This window comes from Gadus macrocephalus, chromosome 9, assembly GCF_031168955.1.
Source record: "Gadus macrocephalus chromosome 9, ASM3116895v1".
In the NCBI taxonomy this organism is placed as follows: domain Eukaryota; kingdom Metazoa; phylum Chordata; class Actinopteri; order Gadiformes; family Gadidae; genus Gadus; species Gadus macrocephalus.
In genome coordinates this window covers 1369982-1382576 of record NC_082390.1, presented here as the reverse complement: position 1 = coordinate 1382576, position 12595 = coordinate 1369982, and the positions used below count along the sequence as shown (strand labels likewise).

General features: G+C 48.1%; 1 protein-coding gene across 1 annotated transcript in view; it reads right to left on the bottom strand.

The window, feature by feature from the left end:
- Positions 1 to 23: 23 nt before the first annotated feature.
- Positions 24 to 12595, bottom strand: part of c2cd5 (C2 calcium dependent domain containing 5) — a 29936-nt gene continuing 17364 nt past the window's right edge. Inside the window, 17 exon segments of the mRNA XM_060060127.1 lie at positions 24 to 1550; positions 1761 to 1907; positions 2636 to 2647; positions 2649 to 2765; positions 2768 to 2821; positions 4170 to 4216; positions 4219 to 4293; positions 4660 to 4692; positions 5569 to 5664; positions 6083 to 6161; positions 6293 to 6382; positions 6976 to 7074; positions 7176 to 7237; positions 7683 to 7746; positions 8228 to 8368; positions 9501 to 9665; positions 11168 to 11354. Of these exon segments, the coding sequence (XP_059916110.1) occupies positions 1434 to 1550; positions 1761 to 1907; positions 2636 to 2647; positions 2649 to 2765; positions 2768 to 2821; positions 4170 to 4216; positions 4219 to 4293; positions 4660 to 4692; positions 5569 to 5664; positions 6083 to 6161; positions 6293 to 6382; positions 6976 to 7074; positions 7176 to 7237; positions 7683 to 7746; positions 8228 to 8368; positions 9501 to 9665; positions 11168 to 11354 (1585 nt within the window). The 3' untranslated portion in view covers positions 24 to 1433.

Here is a 12595-nt window from a genome sequence, read left to right as displayed (position 1 = left end):
GGCTACCAAAGAAAGATGAAATCTGGTATTCAAATGAGTTTATTGTGCAAGACATGAGAGGCAACCAAGCTGAATCATGATGAAGTGATTCTGCATTGTGCTAAACACAAAGCAATCTATGTACATTCAAGTTTCCAACAAAGTTTCAAATTGAATTGTTACTGCTTTAACATCATTCAAGTGTACCGGCATTCCGACACAATATGAGTCAAAATATCAGGACCTAGTTGCACATGCAAAATGAGCAGTCAGTTTACCAATGTAATTTCTTCTTACAAAATACTATATATTTTTTTAAATCACATAAAATATGTATTGCGCCACAGACTAGATAATATTAGGCTATTGACCGTATATATATATGTTTTTCCAGCATCAGACGATATTAACATTGGCTAGTTCAGTAGTATAGAGATGTTGTCTTTCAGTAAAAAAAGAAGAGATTTTGGACCAATTTGTACACTACAGTTTGAATTTTTTGTGGCTAAACATTGCGACAAACAGCTCCACGTTGTCCAACAAAAGTGAAACAGTTAAAATCAACAAGTGGTCGGCATCCTCTAAACGTATATTCTCATAATGAATCTATTGTACAATGAATTATTTATAATTCTGAAATATTATCTAAAGGCATTGAGTTATTATATGGAGGAGCCTTGTGTCACTTGAACACACTCAAACGGTTCCCAGACTTGAACAAATGGAGGCATCTATGTGATACTACTTAAGCAGGCTGGTACCAAACACACACAAAGTAAATGCAATTTGACAAAGAACACAACATGGTAGATTGGCTGGTAAAATTGGCTGGTATATGATGTCAAATCAGTCAAGTGATCGACGCTTTGCCCACAAGGGGGCATGTTTGGATGTTTAGTACAAGTGTACTCCAGGTAAACAAGCATCTTCGGAGACCAGTCTTAGTTCAATGTCACACAGTTGTGAGTTACCAATATTCTAGAACAAGTTAGTAGAGTTCCATTAGCGATGGGGATCTAGTTTGTTGTTAATACTCTTGACCAGAGCAGGGCAGGTTAAAATCTGAAATGAATCCTCCACGACGGACCCATCTAGTCCCTTTATAGTCGGGTGCGAGCGACAGCGGCTCTGCGTTGGGGATGAAACCCAAGCAAAGGAAGCTTCGTGTGTCCGCTCCCAATGGATGACGCAAAAAACACAAGCCGTCAAAACCAAAAGGCTTTCAACTGTGTGGATGGATGTAGGCCAGATCTCTTACTACCCGTTGTCGACAGAAGTCCAGGACGTTCACCTCAGGAGCACATACAAATGTTGTAATAAAAAAAAAAGTTAAAGAAAAGAAGCAGAGAGACAAAGAGTGTTGCCCTGGCCTTTGGAAGTTGACTTTGAGTGACGGATCCCTTGTGTTTGGACGGAGGGAAAGGTTGCCTGCCCTGATGGGGTTCTTGAGGGATTCAAGTAGGCCCGTCCGTCCCGCCGCAGGACGTGTGGATCAGAGTGGGCGTGGCCTCTTGGTCCGTGTCACGGACGAAGACGACTGCGTCGCCGCTCACGTTGATGAGACACTGAGCCTGGGGGGACGAGGACACGGTTAGAGGACCACCAGGTGAGCTGCGCTGATCTCAGCGGTCAGAAAGAGTGTGTGGGTGAGTGAGAGTGAGAGTGAAAGTGAGTGAGTGAGAGTGAAAGTGAGTGAGAGTGAGAGTGAGTGAAAGTGAGTGAGTGAGAGTGAAAGTGAGTGAGAGTGAGAGTGAAAGTGAGTGAGGTTCTTGTTGGGGTACCTGGTTCTTGTTGGGGTTCTCCATGAACACACACTCCTTCATGCTGTAGGAGACCACGGCGTTGCCCCCCAGGGCGGCCACATGCGCACGCACCATCGCGAACACCTCCGCTATGAACGTGTGGAGAAAGCCACTCACACCGCCCTCCTGCAGAACACACACACACACACACACACACACACACACACACACACACACACACACTTAAGTACATGCTTGGGAATACAATAACATCATGATCAGATGGTCCATGTACCCCCTCCCTCAGATCCTCTTCCTCCGTACACCCGTCTGTCCCCCTGCCTGTCTCACCACCAGGGGGCGCACAGCATTCCGCCGCTCGGCCCCCCGTCTCTTGAATTCAGTACCACCCCAACTCAGAAACACTGATTCATTCCCCCGATTCAAACCCCGACTCAAAACACATCGTTCAAAACCGATGTGCCTAACCTGATGCCAATCACCCATGTCTGTTATTATAAGGCCTAAAAAAAAAAAAGTTTGGTTCCTGTTGGTTGTCAGTTGAGGTCATGGGTAGGTAGGAATTTGTTATTTCTTTATTTTATTTTTCCAGCGGCAGCGAATGATAGGTAGGTTGTTTTCATTTAAAAAGGAGAAAATTCGCTCATCCTTGCACAGAATGGAGAGGTGCAGTACCAAAACGTAAAAATTCATTTTTTTTTTAAAGCTCATAAGATAATTTGGGTCGCACATAAATTGACAGGGTCGGTCGGAAACCGGAACCAAACAATTATTTTTTTAGGCCTAACTTCTCTCTTTCTTATTGTTCTTTCTTTCTAATGACCTTTGTGTACGGTTCTTCTTCTTCTTCTTATTATTATTATAATGATTATAGCTGCCCCCCGCCCCCGTACCTCCCGCAGCGAGGGTGGTCTCGCGGATGAAGAACATGTTGATGATGCCCAGGTACTTGATGAGCCGCGTGCCGGGCAGGAAGGACAGGGGCGTCATCTTCACCACGGTTGACCGCCGTGCCCCCCCCCCCCGCCGCCCGAGGAGCGCGTGGAGCGCAGCGAGCGGGACCGCCCCTCCGGAGGGGGCTGCAGCGCTCCGAGACGAGACTGCAGCGGGAACGCCGGGAGAGAGAGAGAGAGAGAGAGAGAGAGAGAGAGAGAGAGAGAGAGAGAGGAGAGAGAGAGAGAGAGAGAGAGAGAGAGAGAGAGAGAGAGAGAGAGAGAGAGAGAGAGAGAGAGAGAGAGAGAGAGAGAGAGAGAGAGAGAGAGAGAGAGAGGCAGGGGGAGAGAGAGAGGGAGGGGGGGGAGAGAGGGAGTGAGGCAGGGGGGTAGAGAGAGGCAGGGGGAGAGAGTGAGGGAGAGGGAGAGAGAGAGGACAGGGGGGAGAGAGGGAGAGAGGGGGGGGGGGAGAGAGGGAGTGAGAATGGAAAAAAAAATATTAAAATAAAAAACAGCAAAGGGACAGAAGGAAGGTTGCAAGAGGGTAAAGCCAGGTGGAGGATGAAACATGTAGAATGGATATTGTCGTATAGTTGACGTAAACATTGTGTACTAGTTCTTTGCAGGGGTCCGCTGAGCGTGTGCATGGGACCACGTAGACCACAACCACGTGCATGTAAACAACAACAACAATGTGCACGAGTCTCGTCTTGAAAACAACAGCGGGCGACAGAGTGGGTAGCGGTGTGGTAGCAACACGCACGCACACATAAACAGCCCAAAGTGCCATGCATTCAGCGCGGCAGGAGGACGGACAGACAGTCACACAGTCTGCAGACAGACAGACAGACCTGGGCACAGCTGCGCCGTGTGTTTACATGTGTGTGGGGCCTATCTGCAGTGAGGTGCATGGCTGGATGGTTACAGAGAGCTGGAGAGGAGAGGAGAGGAGAGGGGGGGGACAGCTGTGGTCTGAGCACATGAATCAGAGCGAGAGTGTGAAAGATGCCTTCTACTGCGTGATTCTTCTACTGCACAGAGGAGGTGAGGGCGGCTTGTGTCGGTACTAAGACTGAGTGAAGTTTAGTCATTCATCGTTGACCACTAATATCTACACTAGACCGGGGCCCACTTCAGAGAGCGTCTGTGGTTTGAGTCCCAAATGGAGGAGAGTAAAGGGGGGAGAAGCCAGGTTGATTATTTTAAATTAATTACAGAGTGAATGCACTTATACCTGGTGAGGTCACATCGCACACTCTGCACTAGCAATAGGAGTCCCCCTGAGGGGCGGGGCTTTCACACTCTAGCCAATAATAAGCTGGCGCTTGATTTAAAGCTCCGCCCCCCAGAGGCATGCGGGGAGGGCTGTGTGAGAACTTGCATGTGTGCGCATGTACCTATGTGTGTGTGTGTGTGTGTGTATCCTATGTGTGAGTGAGCAGAGTGCGTGTGAGAGGTACGATGTACTGCGTCGGTATAAGGATGATCACCGAGCGGCTAGCGACTGAGTCCTCCTACTTGTCTTAACTGATCCTCGTCTTATGTGTGAGCTTTCAGCCTAATCAGCTCTAGCCAGGTGCTGCATCTGTCTGCAAAGGAACCGTAATCAACCGAGGTAGCTGGAGAGAACACACACACACAAACCACCACAGGCATTCACATGTCCCACCCAAAAAACAACAAACAGAAAACAACACACACACACACACACACACATCACACACACACACACACACACACACACACACACACAACACACACACACACACACACACACACACACACACACACACACACACACACACACACACACACACACAACAAAAACAAAAGAAAAACAATATAAGAGGATGATGGGCTTGGGCACAGCGGGTAACCTGTCCCACAGACCAGAGGATGAAATCAAAACATAGCAGTGTCGTTGTCATGGGAGCAGGAGGAGAGGTGTGTCAGAGGGGGTGGGGGGGGGGGGACAAACGGCTTACCTCTGGACGGACCGCCGGCGTACTCTGGGACACCTGAAGACACACACCAGGGGGTACGTTATAGCTGCACACCGTGGAGGCTGCCCTGTCTCACTGCACTCCCTCGCTCCCTGTCTCTCTCTCTGCCCGTCGGTCTCTCTCTTCCTGTCTGTCTCTCTATGTTAATCTGTCTCTCTGCCCGTCGGTCTCTCTCTTCCTGTCTGTCTCTCTCTCTATGTTAATCTGTCTCTCTGCCGTCGGTCTCTCTCTTCCTGTCTGTCTCTCTATGTTAATCTGTCTCTCTCTTCCTGTCTGTCTCTCATGTCCATCTGTCTCCGCTCTCTCCTTCCTTCCTCCCTGTCTCTCACTCCTCCTGTCTCTCTATCCGTCGGTGTCAGTCCTTCCGTCTCCGTCCCGTCTGTCTCCCTCTCCGTCCGTCCGTCTGTCTGTCTCTCTACGTGCGTCTCCCTCAAGTTCCAACATTTTGGATCAGAATTTGAGCGCGAGACAGATTTGGAGTTCCTATCGCGCTAAAGACTTGGGTTGGCCCGGTGGGTGCGGCGCTACTTAAACACAAACCCTTCCCTCTGGATAAGAAGCAGAGACACCAGGATCATGGACAGATACAAGAGGTCCTACGCCATCCTACACCGGGGACGAGGGCCTCGTGGGAGCTAGACCCCGCCGCGCAGAGCTCTACGGGCACTAGGGGGGAGCTACGGCCACTAGCGCAGGGCGTTACCTGGAGAGGACACCATCAACAGGTGGTTTTTGTGGAGCGTTGCGACCGGTGTGAGTAAAGAGCTCGTACCTGGGGCGTCGGTGAGGGGGGGACAGGGGGGGGGACAGGGCAGTTAGTGAAACCAGGGAGGCCGCTGACCCCGGGCGTGGAGCGAGGGGGCGGGCCTCAGAGCGCCGAGGGAGGGGTACCTGTGAATTTGGCTGTCAGGTTGCTGATGGCGACGGAGGCAGACTCGGCGCAGAGCTCCATGGGGAACTGCAGCTGGTCCTCGTTCTCGCCCGCTCCTGGGGAGGGAGGGAGGGAGGGAGGGAGGGAGGGAGGGAGGGAGGTCGAGAGCGAGAGCGAGAGGAGCCACTTTATTCATAAAGCTCTTTTCATACACGAGGCAGACTCAGAGTGCTTCACAGAGAATCAGTCATAAAATAAAGAATAGATAAGTAAAAGAGAGCATATGCACAGTTACAAAATGAATAAAATAGATAGAAGTGAAAGTGCAATGTATTGAAGATCAGATCATGTATCTCTCTGGTATCAGATACTTCACATTAATACAGCGTTTATCATTGCTTTAGCAGAAAGAAGACTGTCAGGAATGTCAACGGAATGAGATGTAGGAGACACACACACATCCCCCGGTCACGTCCTCTACGGCCCATTTGAAACACGGTCTCTGTTTGAGGCACGGTGGCATTGGATACAGACCTTTGAAAACGGCCCTGTCGCCTAGCTTCTCCAGGATCGGCTCCTTATCGAAACTCATGGCTACCGCCGTTACCGCCACCTGGTGGGGAGGTTGGGACAGGCAGGCAGACCACGTCACACTCGGTGACGATCATCCTCAGCCTGGGTGGTGAACGATCAAATGAATCCAGGACATCGATGAGGTCCAACACCACGAGGAAGGAGTCCTACCTGAATGAGTTCGTCCTCTGGCACGGCGACCGTGAAGTTGACGTGACACAGACAGCACGGGATCATGGAGCGGAGCTTGAAGTACAGACTCTGAAACACAACGACGACACACACACACACACACACACACACACACACACACACACACACACACACACACACACACACACACACACACACACACACACACACACACACACACACACACACACACACACACACACACACACACACACACTCCTGGTTAGTAACGTTGATGTATATTAACATCAAGCACAACTCCACGGGCACCAGAAGGCTCTTTGTGGTAAGACAAGATATAATAAGACTGCTCCAAATAAGCAAATGAATGAAAAAATGGATATAACTGTAAAATATAATGATAATAAGCATATGATGCATAATGAATTAACGTATTTATACTAAGACTTGCTACATTTAGTTTTTAGACTACAGAAACGACCACAAAGCCATGACATCGGGCCAGTGTCCCACCACAAGGAGAGACGGCCCGGGACATCAGAGGCTTGTTGGTTCAATCCCGTGGATCCCAAAGGGAAATCGCTTGGGATACTTGAGCAAGATAAACTCAAGTAGAAGTATAGGAATACAGTTTATAGTGACAACTGACCCCCATGAAAAGGGGATGGTTTAGTTTATTGTTCCCCGGGGAGACGAGTTACCTTCAGCAGATTCTCACACATGTCAGTGAAGATCTTGTTGAGGCTTTGGTTGGTGAGATTGGCGTTGCTCAACCGTAAGACCCTCACTGACGTAAACATCTGGAGGGGAAACAAGCACAGTGGAAGGGACGGACATCAGCAAGGCTGCAGAAGAGGTCGGGGTAGTAGGAGGAACCACTGAGTGGGTATAGGGGCAGAACCTGTAGTCCAGAGGTCCAGTTGTAAACCCCCGGCATCACCTCCGTGTTACAGCTGTAGAAGCCTGCAGCCAACAGAACAACAGAGAGTTAGAACAACAGAGAGTTAGAACAACAGAGAGTTAGAACAACAGAGAGTTAGAACAACAGAGAGTTAGGGCAGGGTTGCACTGTCTCTTGCACGATTTTCAATGCACTTTTAGATTATATTTTATATATTATGTACCTTTTTTTTTATGACCGTTTTTATAGCAACACCTCATTAAGGGATGACTGTTTTTAATTACTATTATTGATTATTTATTCAGGTTTAAGTAATTTGCACAAACGACAAAAAAGTGATTACCCCTTTTTAATTTCACTGCATGTAAAATGTTTTTTTTTTTTTTTTTTTCAAACGTGACCAATAAAAACTGTGACTTGACTTTGACTTCGGGTCCCGATCGAAAGCGGCGAGGAATGACACGCTGTTACGGAGGGGAACATTACCCAGAAGGCAGTGCTACATACCGGCTGGGGGAGGGGCATCAGTCAGGAGGGAGTGGATGTCCTCCACCGCGTCGGTGTCGTCGATCTGCAGGAACACAAAGTCACTGTTCAACACGTGCTGTTGTGCTGTTGTGTTGTTGAGTTGTGTGACAGCTGTGCTTGTAGAACGCCGGTCTGGCTAATCAATACAGATGGCTCCGTTCCACTCTCCTTTCCCAAAGGATCTGAGTCAATCACGATCGTCATCCGTGACAATATGGTGGTACGATCAGCCGTAATATAGTCACACGAGGGCTTGTCCTGAAAAGGGTTCAGGCTGTATGGTATGTCTAATGACGTAGTCGAATAATGGCTAAAACACTTCGGCCCCCAAGACGATTAGGCGGTTGCAGCTGAACGCAGACAACAACAGGAAAAGCGGGAAGGACGGTGGTCAATGGAAACATTATGTTGATTTCGATGTGGAGTCGAAACGCTAGAGAAGGACTATTGGAGCGAAGCCAACCCCCATCACAACCCCCACCAATACCTCCACCACCACCCCCACCCCCAGCAGTAGCACACACCTCCAGGACAAAGGCGTCCTTCTTGCCGTGGGAGAGGTCCAGTTCAGAGAGTTCGTCCGAGCTCTCCGATTGAGAGCGGAAGAGCCGGGAGCGCTGCTTGGGCTCCGGGATGGGCGAGCCCGCGGCCTCCTCGCTCAGCTCCTGGGATGGGTCAAGAAGAGCAGCCCAGGCAGAGCCCAGTTGGACATTACTGAAACTACACCCTTGAGAAACCAAAACCAATAAAACACCAACATGTGCATCACACCTTTGTTGAGACTGAAAAGTAGCAAGATGGATACGTTAATATTTCACCACTCACAGTCAACAACACAAACCAACCACATCGTCAGCCACAGACCAGCAACTGTTAACGTTGTGTGTATGGATCTGGAAGGGTAAGGGGTGGAACCAAAGACACACCACAAAGACACATATGGGGAAAGTGTGAAGCGGGAGAAGTTTGGTCAAGTTTGTGAGTGAGCCCCAGCTAGTTCAGTTCCATCCAGGATGGCTGCTCTTTAAGAGAGGGTTCTGGGGCAGGGGGTGCACTCCTCGCTCCACAGTGGTTATAAAAAAAAAAAAAAAAAAGTGTAAGTGGTGAAAACTGGGGTTAAAAGAGGTGAAGTATTGGCCATGCGTAGATGCGTCTCACAGCTGAAACTGGGCATGCTCAATACCATGTTTATGCCGTGGAACACCTCTGGGTCCAAGGCAAATAATTTCTTTAATGATCAGGGAGAGACAAGAAGGATAGGTTTTCACCATGTTGCAGAGTCAAAAAAACATGTACACGTTCAACACCTGAGCTGATAATAACCTAATAAGACACCTATTTAGAGCAGGTAGACGTTCTACACAATAATACAGGCATGTACCTTAATAAAAAACGAATCTGCTGCATTAACTGCCAAAGGACTTTGTACCCCAGCAAACTGTGGGTGACCCCAATGTTGGCTTATCATTCAACCGTTTTAGATACAAAAGGCTCTTGGCATGGTTTTCCTTATCAAGATGCACAGGGCCAATTTGGGATTGTTCGCTCAGCAGCCATGGTCAGATGAGAACATTTTCGGCACTTATTTGCCAACATACAGAAAACAGGTCAGACCCCTTCTGCATGCCATACCAGATATGTCAATGGGCTCTATGTTAAACAAAGACTTATGGGTATAGTGCAAAACTGTCAGATATCTTCATAGACCTGCAGGTCAATAAACACAGACAAATGATGGGAGGCTTGAACGCAGTGTCTTGTGCAGCCATAGTGTCCCGGCCTGTCTGTTGGTCTCACCGGCGGGTTGATGTGGTACATCTCTTTGTTCTTGGCCATGGCGTCGTTGATCCGCTTCTGAATGCTCAGGACGTGCTGCTCGTTACTCAGGTCCCCTGAGGCCTTCCCCGCGATCTGGATCCCCCCCGGCGTCGGCAGTGCGCTAAGGTACACCCCTGTGGCCGACTGAGACCCACACAGACACATGAGCAACCGCACAACACATGAGTCAACAACACTGCTGTAGGCACCAACTAGGACCAGGTTAGCGCTGATCCATTCAGCTAATATTCACAAAACTTATATAATCGATATTATTATTTTTTTCATTCAATGTTTTATAAAAATTGTTGAAAAGCTGGATACATATCTGTGCATTTCTTTGGATTTTAACATTTATTTAACCATTTTGTGTATTTTTTTAAGGCGACATTTCAAAGTTCTCAGTTACAAAGTATAGGAGAGACACGCTGAATAAATACATCATGTTTTTAAACTCAAAAATAATCGTTTGAATAATCGTGATTTCAAAATTGACCAAAAATAATCGTGATGACTATTTTTTCCATAATCTCGCAGCCCTAAACCAGATTAGAATCGATCAAGGGTTGAACCCTCCAAACAGGGTGCAGAGTCACACCAGATACTAGTCACACCAGACCAGAGTCACACCAGATACTAGTCACACCAGACCAGTCACACCAGATACTAGTCACACCAGACCAGAGTCACACCAGATACTAGTCACACCAGACCAGAGTCACACCAGATACTAGTCACACCAGAGTCACACCAGATACTAGTCACACCAGAGTCACACCAGATACTAGTCACACCAGAGTCACACCAGATACTAGTCACACCAGATACGAGTCACACCAGACCAGAGTCACACCAGATACTAGTCACACCAGACCAGTCACACCAGATACTAGTCACACCAGATACGAGTCACACCAGATACGAGTCACACCAGACCAGAGTCACACCAGATACGAGTCACACCAGATACGAGTCACACCAGATACGAGTCACACCAGACCAGAGTCACACCAGACCAGAGTCACACCAGACCAGAGTCACACCAGATACTAGTCACACCAGACCAGAGTCACACCAGACCAGAGTCACACCAGACCAGAGTCACACCAGACCAGAGTCACACCAGACCAGAGTCACACCAGAGTCACACCAGACCAGAGTCACACCAGACCAGAGTCACACCAGACCAGAGTCACACCAGACCAGAGTCACACCAGATACGAGTCACACCAGACCAGAGTCACACCAGACCAGAGTCACACCAGATACGAGTCACACCAGACCAGAGTCACACCAGACCAGAGTCACACCAGACCAGAGTCACACCAGATACGAGTCACACCAGACCAGAGTCACACCAGACCAGAGTCACACCAGACCAGAGTCACACCAGACCAGAGTCACACCAGACCAGAGTCACACCAGACCAGAGTCACACCAGACCAGAGTCCCACCAGACCAGAGTCCCACCAGACCAGAGTCACACCAGACCAGAGTCACACCAGACCAGAGTCACACCAGACCAGAGTCACACCAGACCAGAGTCCCACCAGACCAGAGTCACACCAGACCAGAGTCACACCAGACCAGAGTCACACCACATCGGGGACAGACCGGATCCGAGACAGACCAGAACCACGACTCACAGCTAATCCCAGCAGCATGTTCTCCCCGATGCTGATCTGTATCCGGAGGCCGAAGAGGGCGTTCATGCTGCGCAGCTTCAGCTTGTTCATGAGCTGAGTGTGGAGCTCGTACTCCATGAAGGGCAGCAGGTTGGAGATGGACGTGGCGTTCACCTCCCCCTGCGCCTTCTTCTTCAGACGACACAATCTGGGCCACGGGGGAAGATATTGAACAATTAATGAATGGTGGGGAATAGCCCCAGAGACCGAAGGTTGAGGGGGCTATTCAGGGAGCCCGAGGTGAATAATTGTTTTAATATATACTACACGTGAATGCTCCAAAAATAAACAGGATAACACTTTTTGCCGGGATATTTGTTTTTCTTAGCGGCTTATTATTTTTTTTTATTAGCTTGACGAGTCGACCGTCACGAGTGCCAACACAATATCCCGAGTTTGAGATCTCAGTCACGGGATATTGCCCCACATCCCGAGATAGCAAACCAATCAAATTGCGCTATCTTAGGAGGGTTCACGTGAACTAGGGATGGGCGATATGGCCTAAAATCCATATTGCGATATACATGCAACCTATTGCGATAACGATATATATCACGATATATAAATCATAATGGAACCATTTCAGAACAGGTTACATAGACTCTAAGGAAAGCTAAACTGCTAAATGTATGTCGTTTTCAGAACATTTATTGTGCAAAACTAATCATACAACATAATGTTGTAGCTGCAGAGACTTTAAAAAAGAAAAAAATATTCTGTGTAATGACGTATACTTCTCTTGATGAAATAAAAATTGGTGGTGTCTTGTTAATAAAGAAACGGATACTGTGAATTAGGGAAATACGTCCAGTATTAGGCATGGCTATTTTAAATAAAGAAAAATCTTCCAAGTGTGTGCACAGATACTTGCTATTAAAACATAAAACAATAAGTGGAAAATGAACGCATATAATTTTGAAATGAACATGAAATGAGAGCAATCACCAGCTCCCGCTTTCAGCCATATTTACTTAGATGACGATGATGCGTTGAAGCCGGTTGGAGCTCATGGCTCTTTAAATTCCGCGGGTCGCGGACGATGCGTTGCAGCCGGTTGCAGCTCGTGGCTCTTTAAATTTTGCGTGTCGCGGATGATGCAATGCAGCTGGTTGCAGCTCGTGGCTCTTTTTAAAATTCGCGGGTCGCGGACGATGCGTTGCAGACGGTTGCAGCTCGTGGCTCTTTATATTTCGCGAGTCATGGATAGATCGCGTCAAACATACATTATCGCGATAGAGCAATATAACTAAAATCTCTATCGTAGGCCATTTTTTATCGTTTATATCGTATATCGTTTATATCGCGCATTCCTAACGTGAACTATATACTAATCTTTATTATTTTCTTTATTCTTTTCTGTTAGATCTGAACATTTTGCTGGCATCCAAA